The 21,746-nt window shown below is 42.6% G+C and overlaps 2 protein-coding genes, 1 non-coding gene and 1 pseudogene across 18 annotated transcripts in view; 2 read left to right on the forward strand and 2 right to left on the reverse strand.

The window, feature by feature from the left end:
* The window catches only part of SRPK2 (SRSF protein kinase 2), a 286,321-nt gene that overhangs the window by 219,671 nt on the left and 44,904 nt on the right, over positions 1 to 21,746 (reverse strand). The window lies entirely within an intron of this gene.
* Positions 1,004 to 1,355, forward strand: LOC100423207 (small ribosomal subunit protein eS27-like pseudogene; annotated as a pseudogene). Its single transcript, XR_013415490.1, has one exon. The product of XR_013415490.1 is annotated as a small ribosomal subunit protein eS27-like pseudogene (transcript).
* LOC144339911 (zinc finger protein ENSP00000375192-like) lies at positions 1,259 to 8,984 on the reverse strand. Its single transcript, XM_077997165.1, has 2 exons — positions 8,734 to 8,984; positions 1,259 to 3,128 (listed from the first exon to the last, which is right to left on the reverse strand). Exons 1-2 carry the CDS (start codon positions 8,883 to 8,885, stop codon positions 2,888 to 2,890), a joined length of 393 nt encoding a protein of 130 aa, XP_077853291.1. The 5' UTR covers positions 8,886 to 8,984; the 3' UTR covers positions 1,259 to 2,887.
* LOC114677166 (U6 spliceosomal RNA) lies at positions 13,192 to 13,295 on the forward strand. The gene has a single exon (XR_003728471.2). It is a non-coding gene; the product is annotated as a U6 spliceosomal RNA (small nuclear RNA).

Here is a 21,746-nt window from a genome sequence, read left to right on the forward strand (position 1 = left end):
GAGGAGAAGAGGAACTACATCTTCAAAATGGACATAATTTATGTAAAACAACATATAGAGAAAACTTATCCATAAAATTTCTTCGTGTTTTTCAGTTTAAAAACACATCAATAATTACCTTGAGAATAAGTTAAAGTACACATTTCCAGAAACAGCAACCAGTAAGCTCATTTCCACAGTACTCAAAATCAAGAGGCAAACTAAATGCATCTTGTTAAGATGACCCAAAAAAATAAAATAAAATCAGTAATAATTTAGCCATTTAGTTTAAAAGTTATAGTTATAAAGCTAATTTTGCATTCAAGTGACAAAACCCTATCTACCATCAAAAACCAAAATGTGGCAAATACCTTCACATACAGCTTTTCCTTTTTTTAACCAATTTATGTCGAAGGTTGCAAAAAATTTTTTGTGAAAAGTCAGACCTTGGCAACCACCTGGAGCAGGATATAAATAACTCCCACAAGCTTAGTGTTCCAATAATGGAACACTAGGCATAAATGGGTTAATGAGACAAAGTCTTGCTCTGTTGCCCAGGCTGGAACAGCGGTGTGACCATAGCTCACTGTTGCCTTGAACTTTCAGGCCCATGCAATCCCTCTGCCTCAGCCTCCCAAGTAGGTGGGACTACAGGCAGGTACTGCCACACTTGGCTAGTTTTTAAAATTTTTTTGAAGAGTCAAGGTCTTGCTATGTTGTACAGGCTCATCTCGAACTCCTGACCCCAAGTGATCTTCCCACCTCAGCCTCCCAAAGCGCTGGGACTACAGATGTGAGTCACTACACTTGGCCCTTACACAGTTCTTAAAAGTGAATTCCAGATAAACAGATATACACATGCACAGCAATAACAGTCTGCACACGAAGACCACTCAATGGGGAAATTACAGCCTCTTCAACAAATGGTACTAAGACAATTGGGTAACCACATGCAAAAAAATGAGGTTGGACTCCTCCCTCCTCATACCTTATACAAAAATAAACTTAAAATCGACAAATAGCCTTTCCGGCAGTGACGACCTACCCACACAAGAACGTGCCTCTCGCAAAGGATCTCCTTCATCCCTCCCCAGAAGAGGAGAAGAGGAAACACAAGAAGAAACGCCTGGTGCAGAGGCCCAATTCCTACTTCATGGATGTGAAATGCCCAGGATGCTATAAAGTCACCACAGTCTTTAGCCATGCGCAAACGGTAGTTTTGTGTGTTGGCGGCTCCACTGTCCTCTGCCAGCCTACAGGAGGAAAAGCAAGGCTTACAGAAGGATGTTCCTTTAGGAGGAAGCAGCACTAAAAGCACTCTGAATCAAGATGAGTGGGAAACCATCTCAATAAACACATTTTTGATTAAAAAAAAATAATAATAACCTACATGTAAGAGCTGAAATCATAAAACTCTTAGAAGATAACATACAGGTAAATCTTCATGACCTTGGGTATGACAACAGATTCTTAGATGTAACACCAAAAAAGCATGTGCAACAAAAGAAAAAACTGTACACTGAACTTCACCAAAATTAAAAACTTTTCTGCATCAAATGACATTATCAGGAAAACGAAAAGACAACCTGCAGAATGGAAGAAAATGTTAACAAATCTGATAGGGGTCTAGTACCTGGAATACATAACACACAACAACAACAAAAATAAGCTAATTGATTTTAAAATGAGCGAAAGACTTTAATAGAATCTGTCAAATAAAATATACAAATGGTCAACAAGAATATGAAAAGATGCTCAACATCATTATTCATAAGGAGAATGCAAATAAAAATGAGGCACAACTTCACACCCACAAGGATGGCTAATGATAAAAAGTTAAAACAACAATAACAAGTACTGGAAAAGATGTGGAGAAACTGAAATCCTTGTACACTGCTGGTGGGAATATAAAATGGTATCTTTGCTGTGGAAAACTGGAGATATCTCAAAAAGTTAAACACAGAATTACCATACAACCCAGCAATTCCATTCATAGGAAGACACCCAAAAGAAGTGAAAACTAGGACTTCAAATTATATGTACAACCATGATCACAGCAGCATTATCCACAATAGCCAAAAAGTGAAAACAACCCAAATGTCTACCAATAGATGAATGGATAAACAAATCCTGGTGTATAGATACAATGAAATATAATGTAGCCATAAAAAGGAGTGGAATGTTGGGCCAGGCACAGTGGCTCAAGGCTGTAATCCCAGGACTCCGGGAGGCCAAGGCGGGCAGATCACTTGAGGTCAGGAGTTGGAGACCAGCCTGGCCAACATGTTGTGAAATCCCATCTCTACTAAAAACCCACAAACTAGCCGAGCATAGGAGCATGTGCCTGGGGTCCTAGCTACTCAGGAGGCTGAAGCGGGAGAATCGTTTGAACCCAGGAGGCAGAGGCGGAGGCTGCAGTGCGACAAGATCGTGACACGGCACTTCAGCCTGGGCAACAGAGGGAGTCTTGAATGTTGATCCATGCTGCAATATGGATGAACCTCAGAAACATCATGCAAAGTGAAAGAAGCCAGACACAAAAGGTCATGTTTTATATAACTGCATTTACATGAAATACCTAGAAGAAGTAAATCAACAGAGACAAAAATCCATATTGGCTCACAGGAGTTGGGGCAGGGGGAAATGGGGAGCAGCTGCTTAATGGGTAGAGTTTCCTACTAGGGTGACAAAACATCTTGGAACTAGACAGAAGTGGTGGCTGCACAGCATTGCAAATGTATTAAATGCCACTGAAATGTTCACTTGTAAAATGGTGAATTTCATGTTATGTAAATATAACCTCAATGACAAAAAGAAAAAGTTTGCACAGATGTCTTATTAGCTAGTCTATACATCTCCACTTCAGCCAAGGAACGCTCTCCACAGCTCCAAGGTCCCCACTAAAACTCTAAAGCCTCCCTGGCTCACAGCCTGGGTGCAGTTGGAGATAAAACACAGGATCAAAAATGTCCGGCCAGACACGGTGGCTCATGCTTGTAATCCCAGTACTCTGGGAGGCCGAGGTGAGTGGACCACTTGAGGCCAGGAGTTGGAGACGAGCCTGGCCAACATGGTGAAATCCTGTCTCTACTAAAAATACAAAAGTCAGCTGGGCATGGTGGCACGCTGCTGTAGTCCCAGCTACTTGGGTGGCTGAGGCACATGAACTTAGGAGGTGGAGGCTGCAATGAGCCAAGATGGCACCACCGCACTCCAGCCTGGGCAACAGAGTGAGACTCCATCCAAAAAAAAAGTCCTACAAAAAGAAACAGTAAGAACATACATTTACATAAATATTGAAATTTTATGCTAGAGAAAAAAATGCTACAGAAAAGTATACACTAAAACTTCCTTAACAAAATTCAAAAACAAATGAAGGTAAAGCCTTCTGCAAACCCAAGCAGTGGCAAATATTCACGTCTGCATTACCTTCACCAATGTTAGAAAATAGCAAGCAACATATGACTTCCTCCTAAATTTCAAACTTCCAGCTACAAAGGAGAACCACATAGAATCTTTCTAAAAACACCTACCCATATTCCGTGTTTGAGACACTGTAGGCAGTCTATTACTTTTGCAAGGGCTGACTCTTAATGCAAATAAAATTATAATACTTGCACTGTTAAGAATGTTGAAAACAAAAACGTCTTTCTTCTCAGCTACTTGCTACATACTTTACTCAGCACCAAAGTGTACCAGATGCTACATGCTAACACAGAACATAAAGGAATAGTGTTTCTTGCCTTTTAGAGTGAATATTTTAAGAAGAACATAGTGGAAATAATACATTAATTTCCAAAAAGATAAGGTACTACATATTCAACACTATAGGAATAATTTGAGGACATGACACTCACATCTTCCCTGTAGTGGACCCAAGCTGACTGGGTGAAAAACTTCAGCTAAAGAGGCATTCTTCCAGATATGAAAGACCAACTCAAGTATGCTCAGGAAAAATAGATTTTTGGAAGGATTCAAACTCTCTCTCCTTAAAAACACTTTGGTCAGACTATTCGTGTGGGCGGGGGGGCGGTGGAGTCTCGCACTGTCGGCAATGGCGCTATCTCGGCTCACTGCAACCTCCACCTCCAGGGTTCAAGCAATTCTCCTGCCTCAGCCTCCCAAGTAGCTGGGATTACAGGTCCCCACCACCATACCCAGCTAATTTTCTTTTTTTTCTTTTTTTTTTGGTATTTTTAGTAGAGACGGGATTTCACTATGGTGGCCAGGCTGGTCTCGAACTCCAGACCTCATGATCTGTCCGCCTCGGCCTCCCAAAGTGCTGGGATTACAGGCATGAGCCACCGTGCCCAGCCAACTATTCTCTTTCTTTCCTTTCTTTCCTTTTCTTTTCCTTTTTTTTTTTTTCTGAGATGGAGTCTCGCCCTGTTGCCCAGGCTGGAGCGCAGTGGTGCAATCTCAGCTCACTGCAACCTCCGCCTCCCAGGTTCAAGCAATTCTCTGCCTCCCTAAGTACTGGGATTACAGGCGTGAGCCACCACGCCCGGCCTGGTCAGACTATTCTTAACAGAAAATCTAGCTAATGAATGTGCAATACAAATAAGCAAAGTTGGTAGGCCCATAGAATGCTAAGGAATGTTACCGTTTTAGTGACTGTGTCCATGAGGCACTATGCCTGGCACTGTCAATATCTGCTACCATCCCAGCACTTTGGGAGGCCAAGGTGGGCAGATCACCTGAGGTCAGGAGTTTCAGACCAGGCTGGCCAATGTGGCGAAAACCCGTCTTTACTAAAAATACAAAAATTAGCCGGATGTGGTGGTGCACACCTGTAATCCCAGCTTCTTGGGAAGCTGAGGCAGGAGAACTGCTTGAGCCCGGGAGGCGGAGGTTGCAGTGAGCCGAGATCACACCACTGCACTCCAGCCTGGGTAGCAGGGCAAGACTGTCTCAAAAAAATAAAATGAAAATAAAAAAAATCTGTTACCATTAATACTCAATAGTCCTATCTTTCCTATTGTAAAATCCACCATGTTAATTGCAGAAGGTACATTAGGAAGTCAACTGGAGCCATTCTTCATTAACAATCACTTAAGAGGCAGTTTCATTCAAGCAAGCTTTTATAAATCCCAACTGTATTCTCCCCCAAAAAGGCAGCAGTCAACACCCTTACACATACTAACCTAATAATCAAGTGATCTAAGCCGTCACACAATTAAAAAAAAAAAAAAAACAATTAACAAAACAGAATCAAAGAAAGCATTTTACCTCACCACTAAAGAGCATCTTTGAAACTAGTGACTATGCTTTTGGAGAATGGGTGTTAAAATAGCTAGGCTTACAATTATATAAAACACATTTCTCCAGCTCTTTCACAAGGTGTCACAAGAGATTATTACATGCCTTTGTGAAATCAAGAACTAGTGTGTATGGCTAAGGAACTCTGTTGATCCCTCTGTAAATGCCATGCAGTCCACATGAAGCAACCAAGAGAGAAATGTCAAGACAAGTTCGTATGCCATCCTAAAGAGGAACTAAGACTAGAAACCAAGTCTTCTGACAAACTCTATTTTTTTAAAATGATGTCCATTATTTAATGGCATAATTTTCCCCTAGTTTCTCAAGGCAAAAAAATTTAAAAAAAGATCAACTGGATACAGTGGCTCACACCTGTAATCTGAGCACTTTAGGAGGCTGAAGCAGGAGGATCGCTTGAGCCCAGGAGTTCAAGACGAACCTGGGCAACATAGCGAGAACTCATCTCTACAAAAAGTTAAAAAGTTAGTCAGGCACAGTAGCACATACCTGCAGTCGCAGCTACCTGGGATACTGATGCAGGGGGATCACCTGAGCCTAAGAGGTCAAGGGTGCAGTGAGCCTAGATCGCACCACTGTACTCCAACCTGAACAAGAGAAGACCCTGTCTCTTAAAAACAATAACAAAAAAAGTCTTGGTGTATGTGCTTGGCTGAGAACCCAACAGGGCGAAGCTACCATCTGTGGGACTATGACTGAAGGCCTCTAAGTCAGAATCCCATCCAGGCGGAAAAACAGGGCAATGCCGCAGGGCCTTGGATAGCCTCGGCTACTGGTCCCCTGCTGCTGGCGAGACACTCTGCCCTACCACGCATGGGGACACGGGTCTGGTGCGGAAAGCCCCTCTTCCTGGGAAACAAAGTGTGGCAGTAAAGGTGGCCACCCCCTCTCCTGTCACACAACACACGTTCATGGGGAAACCTGGCACTAAACCTTTCACAGATGACCTGCTTCTGGGTCAACGTTTCATAGGTAGCAGGGCAGCTGCCTCGGTGCAATCTACTGAAAGTCAGCCCTTGACACAAGAGTTTGTTAACAAGCAAAAAACAAAAATAAAAATAAATAAAATAATTTTTTAAAAAAATTAAAGAAAGAAAAAATCATTTTTAAAAAGTCATCCTTGACTTTCCTCTTAATTCATACCCTATCATTAAATCCAATCAGTTCTACATTCAAAATAGGTCCTTAATCTGACTACCTCATCTCCTCATACTAAGACCACCTGGTCAAGCCACATTACAACCCACCAACTAGACTATTCCAACAGCATGCTCTCTAGTCTCCTAGCTTTCACTCTTGCCACTCTATAATCCATTCCCCATACGGTGGTCAGAGTGACTTTTTAAAATTTGAAACAAAGCTGCAGAAAGGCATAGTACAAAGAACTTTTTCATACTGCTTTGAAGTACATCATCTTCTCCATTACTTACAGTAATCCTGAGAAATAACTATAATAAGTTTACTTTCTCTTTTTTCATGGATAGACAAGGCTCAGAGAAGTGCACTGATTTGCCCAACATTAAACAGCGAGTAATTGGCAAGATCATGACTGGCCTTGTAAGTACTATCAATTATGCCATTCAAGTCCCTCTGCATGTATGCCACTTATTAGTCACCCTCATAAGTCCTAACATCCTTTCAATGCCCAGAATTACAGGAATGTTTCAAAAGAACAGCTAGAGGTACGGAAACACTATGATTTTCAACCCTATCTACAAATTTCTCTCCTGCTAAAAGCATAATTCATGCTCTGACTACAGGTCTACCACATGGCAAATGTTTTTGTAAAGAATTCAAGGTGGCCGGGCACAGTGGCTCATGCCTGTAATCCCAGCACTTTGGGAGGTGGAGACGGGTGGATCACCTGAGGTCAGGAGTTCAAGCCCAGCCTGACCAACATAGTGAAACCTGGTCTCTACTAAAAATACAAAAAATTACCCGGGTGTGGTGGTGGGTACCTGTAATCCCAGCTACTCAGGAGGCTGAGGCAGGAAAATTACTTGAACCCAGGAGGCGGAGGTTGCAAAGAGCTGAGATCATGCCACTGCACTCCAACCAACCTGGGCGACAAGAGCAAAACTCCGTACCAAAAAAAAAGTTCAAGGTATAAGCAAAAGACCCCCAATAATGAGCAGTTTAGCAGCATATTCCATGAGGCAGCAAGCTACAGCATGCCAGCTGTATTTGTTAGGACACATGAGCTAAAAATGGCCTTTACATTTTTATTTTAATGACTGGGGGAAAAAAAATCAATGGAATATTTCATGACACCTGAAAATTCTTAGTTAGTTCAAACTTCTGTGTCCATAACTGAAGTTTGATTAGAACACAACCATGCTCATTTGTTTATCTATGGTCCATGGCTGCTTCCACACTACAATGGCAGAGTTAAGCAGTTGCAATAGAGGTCACATGGCCTGAAAAGTCTAAATTATGTATCTGGTCCTTTACAGAAGAAGTTTGCTAACCACTGCCAATCTCTTGGTTTTGTACCCCTCGCCAGCATCCTGACGTTCTCCTCCCTGCCAAGTCCAGATGAAGCTTCCCCTAGCATCTGATACTTCTCCCACCACTTCACACCGCATTTTGAGATGTATTAATTGCTACACATCTGACTCCACAGCCAGATAACAAAATAACAAGATGCTGAAGGGTGAGGCCCACATGCCCTGGTTTATTACTACATCCCCAGGGCCTAGCAATGCCCATTTATAGTAGGTGCCCAACACTGGCTGAATGAATGAAAGAACACAAGATACTTAACACAGATTAGCTGATCTAAACAACTCTAAAATTTATAGGATTTTTTTTTTTTTGAGACAGTCTCACTCTGTCACCCAGACTGGAGTGTAGTGGCTGATCCCGGCTCACTGCAAGCTCCGCCTCCCGGGTTCATGCCAATTTCCTGCCTCAGCCTCCCGAGTAGCTGGGACTACAGGCACCGACCATCATAGCCGGCTAATTTTTGTATTTTTAGTAAAGACAGGGTTTCAACATGTTTTCCAGGCTGGTCTCAAACTCCTGACCTCAAGTGATCGGCCCGCCTTGGCCTCCCAAAGTGCTGGGATTACAGGCGTGAGCCACAGTGCCCAGCCTATAGAAGTTTCTTCTAGAAGATAGCAGAGATACAGATTATCAGACTTCCAGGGGAGACATACAAATGACTCTATCACTGGGCTCATTCCAATCAAAATCCCCAACTACATCCAAACTGGATCAGGGCTGGAGGATAGATTACAGAGTGGAAGGAGTGGTAAATCAATATGCAGCCCAATGTATTTTTTAAAGCACTTTTTAAAGGCCAGGGGTGGTGGCTCACACCTGTAATCCCAGCACTTTGGGAAGCCGAGGTGGGTGGATCACCTGAAGTCAAGAGTTTGAGACCAGCCTGGCGATCATGGTGAAACCCTGTCTCTACTAAAAATACAAAAAATCAGCCACATGTGGTGGCAGGCGCCTGTAATCCCAGCTACTCATGAGGCTGAGGCAGGAGAATCACTTGAACCCAGGAGGTGGAGGTTGCAGTGAGCTGAGATCACACCACTATACTCCAGCCTCGGTGACAGAGCAAGGCTCTGTCTCAAAAAAAAAAAAAAATTTAATAGAAACTTTGCCAGGTGCAGTGACATGTACCTGTAATCTCAGACACTCAGGAGGCTGATGTGGGAGGATCACTGAGGCCTGGAGTTCAAGGCCAGCCTGCGCAACACAGCAAAACCCCATCTCCTAAAAAATAAAAATAGGCCGGGAGCGGTGGCTCACGCCTGTAATCCCAGCACTTTGGGAGACCGAGGTGGGTGGATCACGAGGTCAGGAGATCGAGACCATCCTGGCTAACCCAGTGAAACCCCGTCTCTACTGAAAATATAAAAAATTAGCCGGGCGCAGTAGCGGGCGCCTGTAGTTCCAGCTACTCGGGAGGCTGAGGCAGGAGAATGGCGTGAACCCGGGAGGCAGAGCTTGCAGTGAGCCGAGATCATGCCACTGCACTCCAGCCTGGGCTACAGAGCAATACTCAGTCTCAAAAAAAAAATAAAAATAAAAAAATAAAACTAAGTATTTTTAATTAAGTACATAGAATAGGAACTGCGAGTTCCAGTCTCAGATATGAGAAAAGAGTTTACATATTACTGATCTATAGGACCAGTTTTAACCACCTCCCCCAAATTTTTTTCTCCCACATTGCCTGAATCTTTATATATTTCACCATGTCACACTGCCTATTAGTCATCTAATTTATTCCCTCACCTTAAAAGAAAGCTCTTTTCTGAAATACAAATAGATCTGAAAAATGAAAGAAGATAACAAACTCTCATGTACTAATGTGGATGGATAAGGTAGTTTTAAGGGGAAGAGAACAGTAGGTATTACAAGAAGATGAAGACATCAAGGACTGAGACAGAACTAGATAAGATTCTGAAACAGAAAGAGCAGGGAAAACTAAGAATGCTGGGAAACAAATACAAAAATTAGCCCGGCATGGTGGTGGACACATGGAATCTCAGCTACTCAGGAGACTGAGGTGGGGAAAATCGCTTGAACCTGGGAGGTGGAGGCTGCAGTGAGCCGAGATTGCACCACTGCACTCCAGCTTGGGCGACAGAGCAAGACTCCGTCTTAAAAAAAAAAAAAAGAATGCTAGGAAACAGAACAAAAGAGCAGCAGAAGATGGTAAAGGGTACAGAAAATGAAGTGACACCCAATTCAGCATTTTTCCCCATTTTCTCCTGTAGAAAAATAGAAGAAAGGGCTCATCTCTGTGGCTTAAGAACTCTATTAGAAAAGGGCCGGGCATGGTGGCTCACGCCTGTAATCCCAGGACTTTAGGAGGCCGAGGCGGGCAAATCATTTGAGGCTAGGAGTTCGAGACCAGCCCGGCCAACAATGTGAAACCCCGTCTCTACTAAACAAATACAAAAATTAGCCAGGCGTGGTGGCACACACCTGTAATCCCAGCTACTCGGGAGACTGAAGCAGGAGACTCACCTGAACACAGGAGGCAGAGGTTGCAGTGAACCAAGATCACGTCCCAGCACTCCAACCTGGGCAGCAGAGCAAGACTCCATCTCAAAAATATTAGAAATAAAAATAAAATAGCCTGGTGTGGTGGCTCATGCCTGTAATTCCAGCACTCTGGGAGGCCAAGGCAAGCGGAACACGAGGTCAGGAGATTGAGACCATCCTGGCTAATACAGTGAAACCCCGTCTTCTACTAAAAATACAAAAAAAATTAGCCAGGCGTGGTGACGGGCGCCTGTAGTCCTAGCTACTTGGGAGGCTGAGGAAGGAGAATGGTGTGAGTGAACCCAGGAGGCAGAGCTTGCAGTGAGCTGAGATAGCGTCACTGCACTCCGGCCTGGGCAACAGAGCGAGACTCTGTCTCAAAAAAATAAATAAAATAAAATAAATATAAAAATAAAATAAAACCAGTAACAAAATGAGAATTGACTCCTGTCTCCATATTTCTATTCATTCCATAGCTAGAAATCTTTATAATGGTTGGAAGAAAAGGAGAGCAGGAGCGGCAAACATTAACAACAGGGGAAATAAACATTCGCCTTAATACTGACAGGACTCTTCCTAGAAAACCCAAGGAAATTAATTTGAAACTACTAGAATTAACGAATTCGATAATTTTTTAGATTAAAAGGGCATTCATACTTTACAGTAAGAAGGATTCTAAAACTGCATCCACGCCAGCGACACTAAGATTAAAAAGTGGTGGCAACAGCGCCACATGCAGTGGCTCCTGCCTGTAATCTAGGTGCTTTCTGAGGCCAAGGCAGGAAGACTGCTTGAGGCCAGAAGTTTGCAAACAACCTAGGCAATACAGTGAGACGCGTCTCTATTTAAAAAAAAAAAAAAAAAATTAGCCAGCATGGCTGTGCATGCCTATGGTTCCAGCTACTCAAGAGGCTGAGAAAAGGAGGGTCCCCTGAATCCAGGAATTTGACACTACAGTGAGCTGTGATTCTGTCATTGCACTCCAACCCAAGTGACAAAGCAACACCCTGTGTCTTAAAAGAAAAAAAAAAAGAAGGCCGGGTGTGATGGCTCACGCCTATAATCCCAGCACTTTGGGAGGCCAAGGTGGGTGGTTCACTTGAGGTCAGAAGTTCAACAACAGCCTGACCATCACGGTGAAACCCCATCTCTACCAAAAAAAAATTTTTTTTTTAATTAGCTGGGTGTGGTGGTGCATCATGCCTGCAATCCCCGCTACTTGGGAGGCTGAGGCAGGAGAATCACTTGAACCCGGGAGGCAGAGGTTGCAGTGAGCCAAGATTGTGCCACTGCACTCCAGCCTGGGCAACAGAGCGAGACTCTATTTCAAAAAAAAAAAAAAAGAGGTGATGGCAAACAAAATACAAATTGAGTACTGATAAATAGACTAAAATAGTATTTCTCTAGTCAGATTTAAATGTTAAATCCTTAAAACAACCACAAACGGTAAAATAATTCAATAAATGTACTTAAAACAAATAGTTATTGCACAATTAATTTAGACCATATTTCATAGTATATTCAACAAAGAAGTTCAGATGTATCAAAGAGTTACAAATAAATAATCCATTACATAAACTATTGATCTTAAAACCATATCCTGGCTTTGGGGGACACAAGGAGAAAAAGTAATTTCTGAGTAAAGAGACAAGAGAGATGAATAGTAAAGTTAAATGAGTTCTGACATAAAACACGTAAACCTTTGCCAAGTTCACTCCTTCAACAACTACTTTTTAAATGCATACAACATTTCATACACTGTGCTTAGGCCGATTTTTCAGCGTTTGAATAAATCACGTATGAGCCCTCATCTCACAGAACTGAGGTCTAGCAGAAAACACAGTAAACAGCACAAAAAGCATACAGCAAGTTGCAATAAATAAGTACTAGAGGAAAAGACACATATCTCCAAGGGAACACGAACTTAGGAGGGACCACAGATGGAACAGTCATCAAAGTCTCCAATGCATGACATCAAAGCTTACGACAAAAGGAAGAACTTGCACCTTGGCCAGGTACAGTGGCTCAGGCCTGTAATCTCAGCATTTTGGGAGGCCGAGACAGGTGGATCACATGAGGCCAGGAGTTTGAGACCAGCCTGGCCAACAGGATGAAGCCCCATTTCTAAAAGAAAAAAAAAGAAGAACACATGCCAACCAGATGAAGACTGGGGAAAGCCGGCAGCACAAAGGCCCAAAGCAGGTAAAAGAGGACCAACCTTAGTGACACCAACAAAACAAGGGCGACTGATACAAGGCAACATTCTAAAGCACCAAGAAAAACACAGCTTCCCACACAACAAATCATCAACAAAGGGAAAGGTACATTCCTCACCGTCACCTGAAAAAACTAAACAAAATGTGAAGCCAAAAGTTGATGGAGATGAAGCAAAACAAGTACATACACACGATCAACAGAACTATAAACTTGGTTGCACTTTCTAAAAGACAATCTGAAAATAATGACAGAAACTAGCATTGCTCATAACTTTGAACTCAATTAGATTCAAAATACCTTCTATTTCCAAAAAAAAAAATTACTCTTCCTAACCTTAAAACTAACTGCACAAAAGATATCCACAGTGGGGAGAAAACAGTGATATTTAAAAAATAAGTGCTCGCTTCGTAGGCCAGGCACAGTGTCTCATGCCTGTAATCCCAGCACTTTGTGAGGTCAAGGTAGTTGGATCACCTAAGGTCAGGAGTTCAAGACCAGACTGGCCAACATGGTGAAACTCCATCTCTACTAAAAACACAAAAATTATCAAGGCATGGTGGTGGGTGCCTGTAAGTCCAGCTACTAGGGAGGCTGAGGCAAGAAAATAGCTTGAACCTGGGAGGTGGAGGCTGCAGTGAGCAGAGATGGTGCCACCACACTCCAGCCGGGGTGACAGAGTGAGACTCCGTCTCAAAAAAAACAAACAAAAAATAAGTGCTCACTTCAGCAGCACATATACAACCGGAACAATACAGAAAAGATTAGCATGGCCTCTGCCCAAGGATGACTAGCAAATTCATGAAGTGTTCTGTAATTTTTTATATAAAAAAATAAGGCCGGGCGTGGTAGCTCACACCTGTAATTCCAGCACTTTGGGAGGCCAAGGTGGGCAGGTCACAAGGTCAGGACTTGGAGACCAGCCTGGCCAACATGGCAAAACCCCATCTTTACTAAAAATACAAAAATTAGCTGGGTGTGGTGGCGCTCGCCTGTAATCCCAGCTACTTGGGAGGCTGAGGCAGAAGAATAGCTTGAACCCGGAAGGTGGAGGCTGCAGTAAGCCCAGATTGCGCCACTGCACTCCAGCCTGGGCGACAGAGTGAGACTCCGTCAAACAAACAAACAAACAAATAGAAACAAGCAAAAAGCCTAAAACTATGGATGTAAATTGTGATGTATGAAATTTTACATTAGAAATTATAAGAATATAGGTTGGATAATACCCAGAAATGTTTACTGTAACAAATATTAAGTAATAACATTTAGCAGTTTGTGTATACAGATAATATACAAAACAAAGACCTTCAAAAATTTCTAATCTGAAGTGACAAATTTAATTAACGTTTAGTAATCACCGGTTGCTCTGCTCAGGATCATGTTCAACTGTATACAGTATTTTTAATTCAAACAATACACTAGAGAAAAAAGAGTATTTTCACATTTGTCCCTCAGAAATGAAAACTGCTAATATTACAAGAAATAGCTCCATATTCCCTGAAAAAAACATCCTGAGAGCCAATCTCTTTCCTACTTTCCAGCAGTAGTTACTTTCTGCTTCCTGCTAGTTCATTTTGTACAGTTTTATGAGAGAAGGAGAGACAGAAAATAATATACATATACATTTATTAACAATATTTGGTAATGAGCTTTTGGAAAATGTTTATAAATAGTATCATGCTTTATGTACCATTTACCAAACATTCTAGCCTAATGCTGTAATAACTGATCCAAATATAAATACCAACTAATCTACATTTATACCATTATTACATATAAATATACACTGATTTCTTCTAGTCATTTATATCAGACAATGCTATGTTTCTGGGGGTTTTTTTGTTTTGTTTTGTTTGTTTTGAGACAGAGTTTCACTCCTGTTGCCCAGGCTGGAGAGAAGTGACGTGATCTCAGCTCACTGCAACCTGCGCGTTCCAGTTTCAAGTCATTCTCCTGCCTCAGCCTCCCAAGTAGCTGGGATTAAAGGCGCCCGCCTAATTTTTTTTTGAGACGGAGTCTCACTCTGTCACAGCAGCAAAATCTCGGCTCACCGCAACTTCTATCTACTGGGTTCAAGCAATTCTTCCATCTCAGCCTCCCAAGTAGCTGGGACTATAGGCACACGCCACCATGCCTGGCTAATGTTTGCATTTTTAGTAGAGATGGGGTTTCACCACACTGGCCAGGATGGTCTCGATCTCTTGACCTCATGATCCGCCCACCTTGGCCTCCCAAAGTGCTGGGATTACAGGCATGAGCCACCACACCCGACCAACGCCCAGCTAATTTTTGTATTTTTAGTAGAGTTGGGGTTTCACCATGTTGGCCAGGCTGGTCTCAAACTCCTGACCTCGTGATCCACCCGCCTTAGCCTCCCAAAGTGCTGGGATTACACGCATGAGCCACTGCGCCCAGCCCTGATGTTTCTGGTATTAAAATACATATAAAGTTTGTCTGGGCACGGTGGTTCATGTCTGTAATCCCAGCACTTTGGGAAGCTGAGGTGGGAGGATCACTTGAGGTCCGGAGTTCGAGACCAGCCTGACCAACATGGTGAAACCCAGTCTCCACTAAAATACAAAAAAATTAGCCAGGTGTGGTGGCACATGCCTATAATCCCAGCTACTCAGGAGGCTGAGGCAGGAAAATCGCTTCAACTCAGGAGGCAGAGGTTTGCAGTGAGCCAAGATCATGCCTCTGCACTCCAGCCTTCCAGCTTGGAAGATAGACCCAAATAATAATAATAATAATAATTAATTAATTAACTTAAAGAACACTACTTATTGGTTGGACGCGGTAGCTTATGCCTGTAATCCCAGCACTTTGGGAGGCCAAGGCAGGTGGGTCACTTGAGGTCAGGAGTTCGAGATCAGTCCAGCCAACACGGTGAAACCCCGTCTCTACTAAAAATACAAAAAAATTAGCCAGGTGTGGTGGCATATGCCTGTAATCCCAGCTACTCGGGAGGCTGAGGAAGGAGAATCACTTGAACCCACGGGGCGGAGGCTGCAGTGAGCCGAGATGGTACCAATGCACTCCAGTATGGGCAACAAGAGTAAGGCTCCGTTTCAAAAAATAAATAACACTACTTATTATCAAATAATTATTAAACTTCTTTTTTTTTTTTTTTTTTTTTTGAGACGGAGTCTCGCTGTGTCGCCCAGGCTGGAGTGCAGTGGCCGGATCTCAGCTCACTGCAAGCTCCGCCTCCCGGGTTTGCGCCATTCTCCTGCCTCAGCCTCCCGAGTAGCTGGGACTACAGGCGCCCGCCACCTCGCCCGGCTAGTTTTTTTATATTTTTAGTAGAGACGGGGTTTCACCATGTTAGCCAGGATGGTCTCGATCTGCTGACCTTGTGATCCGCCCGTCTCGGCCTCCCAAAGTGCTGGGATTACAGGCTTGAGCCACCGCGCCCGGCCAATTATTAAACTTCTAATAAAGGAAGACAAAAAATTCCCAATTCCATGACCGACTATTTATAGCCACAAGATAATAAAGCAAACAATTGCGTTATCACTCAGTTTTTAAAAGAACTATGAGCAAATATTCAATTATCAAAAATCAACTCATAGCTTTAAAATGAACCTTGGGCTGGTTGTTGTGGCTCACACCTGTAATCCCAGCACTTTGGGAGACGGAGGCAGGAGAATTGCGTGAGCCCAGGAGTTCCAGACCAGCCTGGGAAATACAGTGAGATCTCATTTCTACAAAACATTTTGAAAACTGGTCATGGTGTTATGTGTCTAGTTTCAACTACTGGAGAGGCTGAGGTGGAAGGCTCGACAGCCCAGGAGGCAGAGGTTGCAGTGAGATGGCGCCACTGCACTCCAGCCTGGGTGACAGAGCAAGACTATCTTTAAAAATAAAAATTAAAAAAAAGCAGCCGGGCACGGTGGCTCACATCTGTAATCCCAGCACTTTGGGAGACCAAGGCAGGCATATCAGCTGAGGTCGGGAGTTCAAGACCAGCCTGACCAACATGGAGAAACCCCGACTCTACTAAAAAGACAAAAAATAAGCCAGGTGTGGAGGCGGGCGCCTGTAATCCCAGGTACTCGGGAGGCTGAGGCAGGAGAATTGCTTAAACCTGGGAGGCAGAGGTTGCGGTGAGCCAAGATTGCACCACTGCATTCCAGCCTGGGCAACAAGAGCAAAACTCCATCTAAAAAAAAAAAAAAAAATCAACTTTGCTTATCATATAAAAATAACATATATACCAAATTTTCAAATTAAATAACATTTACTAAAACCAAAAAACACAAAAATGTTTGTGAAAAAAATCAAATGTTATCTTGTTTACGATTTATGGTATCTTTCTTGAACTTTTCTTAAAAATAAATTTGGTATTGATTTATTGCCACCTACTGGTTAAATTCATATTTGAACAGTATTTCACATCAAATATTCACCACAGTTAATAGAAAACACAGAGAAAAAAGTAATGTTCTTTTCTTTACAACGTTTTAGTAAACTACTATGATAAATTCTGCTTTGGAAAAGTTTGTAAAGTTACCTCACAAAATGATGACTTGACTTTTAACAATATCTTCCCTCAAATTTTTCTTTAGTGTGTTGGGACTGTTTTAAAATACCATTATAATTTGTTAAAAACATAAAACCTTTAATGAAAATACTTTCAAGATGTTATTTTTTAATTTATAACTCAAATATGTATATGTACCAGTTTTCCAGAATAGTGGAGTTATATAGAATTTAGGATATTACCGGCCGGGCGCGGTGGCTCACGCCTGTAATCCCAGCACTTTGGGAGGCCGAGACGGGCGGATCACGAGGTCAGGAGATCAAGACCATCCTGGCTAACACGGTGAAACCCCGTCTCCACTAAAAAATACAAAAAACTAGCCAGGCGAGGTGGCAGGCGCCTGTAGTCCCAGCTACTCGGGAGGCTGAGGCAGGAGAATGGCGTGAACCCGGGAGGCGGAGCTTGCAGTGAGCTGAGATCCAGCCACTGCACCCCAGCCTGGGCGACAGAGCGAGACTCCGTCTCAAAAAAAAAAAAAAAAAAGAATTTAGGATATTACCATCTTTTTACAGCTGATTTGTTACGAATGAAAACCAAAAAAAGGTTCCCATTACATTTGTTGTTATACGTTTTAAGTAAATTTTACTCTATAGCAATCCCTCCTCTAAATTCTTTTTCATACTAACACGTTGGTTGAGGAAAGAGTCTGTTGTCTTACTGAACTACTTTTAAAACCACTTCCAGATTTTAAAAGCATAACGAATTTAACACACTCTGAGTTCCCAATTCTAATAAATCAACTGTAAAAAGGCATTCCCTAAAGTGACAGTGGAAATGTGAACATGGATTGAGTTTTTGTTTTTGTTTTTGTTTTTGTTTTTGAGACAGGGTCTCTCTCTGTTGCCCAGGCTGGAGTGCAAATGGTGCCATCTTGGCTCACTGCAACCTCTGGCTCCTAGGTTCAAGCGATTCTTCTGCCTCAGTCTCCCAAGTAGCTGGGATTACAGGCACCTGCCACCACACCTAGCTAATATTTGTAATTTTAGTAGAGATGGAGTTTCACCATGTTGGCCAGGCTGGTCTCAAACTCCAGATCTCAAGTGAGCCGCCCACTTCGGCCTCCCAAAGTGCTGGGATTACAGGCATGAGCCATCATGCCCGACCTTGATATGAGTTTTAGATGACACCAGAAAAATTATGATAATTCTGTTGGGTGTGATAATGCATTATGATTATGTAATAAATGCATGATTGCTATGGGCTGAATTGTGTCCCCCCAAAATTCCTGTGTTGAAGCCCTTACCCCGTGTGATATCTGAAGGTGGGGCCTTTGGCAGGTAATTAGGGTTAGAGGAAGGCATCATAGTGGGGCTCATGAAGAGATTCTTATTGTTTTTTTTTTTCGTTGTTTTTTTTTTTGTTTTTGAGATAGAGTCTCACTCTGTTGCCCAGGCTGGAGTGTAATGGCACGATCTTGGCTCACTACAACCTCTGCCTCCCAGGTTCAAGCGATTCTCCTGCCTCAGCTTACTGAGTAGCTAGGATTACAGGCACCTGCCACCACACCCAGTTAATTTTTGTATTTTTAGTAGAGACAGGGTTTCACCATGTTGGCCAGGCTGGTCTCAAACTCCTGACATCAGGTGATCCACCTGCCTCAGCCTCCCAAAGTGCTAGGATTACAGGCATGAGCCACCGCACCTGACCTCAGGATGGGATTATATAAGGAGAGACACCAGACAGCTTGCTCCCTAACTCTCCTAAGCGCGATGGCACAGTGAGACAGCAGCCATCTGCAAGCCAAGAACAGGTCTCGCCTGGAACCTGACCATGATGGCAGCCTTATCTCAGACTTTCGGCCTCCAGCACTGTGAAAAAGAAATGTCTGTTGTTTTAAGCTACCCAGTCTACAGTATATTGTTACAGCAGCCCAAGTCGACTAAGACAGTGATGTATACAGAAATACGTAAGGGAGAAATAATATGCAAGAGATACGGCAGTAATATGCCAACTGCTTTTAAATACAGTTGCAAAAAAAGAAAAAAATGGAACAAAACCTTAATGATTGTTAAATTTAGGTGCCAGGTACTTAGTGGTTTAACATGCTATCAGTTCAGTTTGTAAGTTTGAAGTTTCTTATAATTAAAAAACTTTAAAAAAGAATATAAAAAATACTTTTTCAATATAACTCCTCTAACCAAAACCCTGAAAATAAAATGTTTTAAGATAAAGTACTAATTTGAAGTTATTACAAGGCAAAAATAAAAGGTGAATAAAACTTTACCATCTTTAAATGAATTTAGTAAAAATTGTTACAAGTTTTTTTGTTTTGTTTTGTTTTTTGTTTTTGAAACAGAGTCTCCCAGGCTGCAGTGGCACGTCTCAGCTCACTGCAACCTCCACCTCCCCAGCTCAAGCGATTCTCCTGCCTCAGCTTTCCGAGCAGCTGGGATTACAGGTGCATGCCAGCAGCGCCACCACGGCTGACTGATTTTTTTGTAATTTTAGTAGAGTCGGGGTTTCACCATGTTGGCCATGCTAATTTCCAACTCCTCACCTCAGGTGATCCACCTGACTCAGCCTCCTAAAGTCCTGGGATTACAGGCATGAGCAACTATACTCCGCAGATTCTAAAGATAATATAAAAGTCCAACCTAAGGGTCTCAAGCTAAAAGCACTGACCTTAAAGGCTAGTATTCTGTTGTAATTAAGTGGCCTGTTCAAATCACTTTTATCAGGGGTTAAATTTTCTCAATTATGAAAGAGAAATAATTTTTGAATCCTGTTGTAAATAGGATGTTGTTCATTGCATATATCCAATAAATTACTTTTTTTTTTTTTTTTTTTTTTTTTTTTTGAGACGGAGTCTGGCTCTGTCGCCCAGGCTGGAGTGCAGTGGCCGGATCTCAGCTCACTGCAAGCTCCGCCTCCCAGGTTCAGGTCATTCGCCTGCCTCAGCCTCCCGAGTAGCTGGGACTACAGGCGCCCGCCACCTCGCCCAGCTAGTTTTTTGTATTTTTTTTAGTAGAGACGAGGTTTCACCGTGTTAGCCAGGATGGTCTCGATCTCCTGACCTCGTGATCCACCCGTCTCGGCCTCCCAAAGTGCTGGGATTACAGGCTTGAGCCACCGCGCCCAGCTGCCAATAAATTACTTTTGAAGTATTTTACTTTTATCCTATAGTTTGGAACTGTTTATTTTGACCCTTTTTGGCTATAATAGTTCTCAAATTAGAACCTTGGATTTTTCAAAAAGATAGTATCACCTGAAAATAGTAAGCTTTGCTTCTTTCTAACCTGTTTGGGGTGTTTTTATCTGACTGCACTAACACTGCTAAATACCGTAATACTACACAACAAAAAGGGAGAGCAGTCAACTCAATATTGTCCCTGATTTTAAAAGGAATAGTAATAGTTATGACATTAACTATTAAAACTAATTTTTTCAATAATTTTTAAGAAAGTGTCTATTTGTATTTTATTTATTTATTTATTTTTTATTTTTTTTTTTTTTTTTTTTTGAGACGGAGTCTCGCTCTGTCGCCCAGACTGGAGTGCAGTGGCGCGATCTCGGCTCACTGCAAGCTCCGCCTCCCGGGTTCACGCCATTCTCCTGCCTCAGCCTCCGGAGTAGCTGGGACTACAGGCGCCCGCCACCACGCCCGGCTAATTTCTTTTTGTATTTTTAGTAGAGACGGGGTTTCACCGTGTTAGCCAGGATGGTCTCGATCTCCTGACCTCGTGATCCGCCCGCCTCGGCCTCCCAAAGTGCTGGGATTACAGGCTTGAGCCACCGCGCCCGGCCTATTTGTATTTTACAAAGAGTTTTCAAAGGACAGATATTCAAGCATGCGCCTTTGATCCATTCTTGCATTAATTAAGTCACGGAAATCAGTTCTAAAACAAGGATGAATAATTTCGTATTTTATGTAATTGTGAGACATCATTGTAAACTATTCAAAGTTTTATGCCCAAAATACATGACCTCAGGAATTTTGAATAGAGGAACAAAAAGCCATTCCTCCTCTAGTTAAAGATTCCAAACTAGTTTTGGTGTTCTTAAATCTGTTTATTTCAATCACCTCATTCATTCCACAAGCACTTATTAATTACCTGTGATCCAGGTACTATGAACCAAACACAGAATATAATAATGATTAAGAGACAACTTCTCATCTTCAAGGAGCTCACCTAATTGTCATAAATATTGTTAACAAAATAATGAAGCAAGAAACATCACCTGAGATACCCAGAAAAATTCAGAGGAAGGAACAGCAGTCCTAAACACTGAGTGACAGCAGTCAACGGCATCTCTCCAAGTACAGGCCATGAACTCCTGTGAACCCCTGAGAATACTACTAAAATATTGTTTGCTTTTTTCACGGACAGTGCAGTAGCAAAGGTATGTGCCTGGCCAGGATCCTGGTCCTGATTCATGCTAAGGCACTAGTATTACTAGTGCCTTGATTGATGCTAATACTAGTGCTTTGGCATGAATCAAGGACAGGCTCCTGGCCGGGCACAGTGGCTCACGCCTGTAATCCTAACACTTTGGAAGGCCAAGGCGGGCAGATCACTTGGCAGCAGTTTGAAACCAGCCTGGCCAACATGGTGAAACCCCATCTCTACTAAAAACACAAAAATTGTCCTGGCGTGGTGGCACACACCTGTAGTCCCAGCTACGCGGGGGGCTGAGGTGGGAGGATCACTTGAGTCCAGGAGGCAGAAACTGCAATGTGCCAAGATCATGCCACTGCAGAGTGCCAAGATCATGAAACTGCAGTGTGCCA

The sequence above is a fragment of the Macaca mulatta genome, chromosome 3, assembly GCF_049350105.2.
Source record: "Macaca mulatta isolate MMU2019108-1 chromosome 3, T2T-MMU8v2.0, whole genome shotgun sequence".
Classification (NCBI taxonomy): domain Eukaryota; kingdom Metazoa; phylum Chordata; class Mammalia; order Primates; family Cercopithecidae; genus Macaca; species Macaca mulatta.

What these genes read in the sequence shown, in the direction of transcription:
- LOC144339911 (XM_077997165.1), bottom strand. Translation starts at nt 8,885, where the DNA reads ATGTCACTGCACCTGGCAAAGTTTCTATTAAATTTTTTTTTTTTTTTG. An exon ending in GATTCTCCTGCCTCAGCCTC is followed by an intron (nt 3,129 to 8,733) that starts ATGAGTAGCTGG and finishes TGCCTCAGCCAC; the next exon opens with CCAAGTAGCTGGGACTACAG.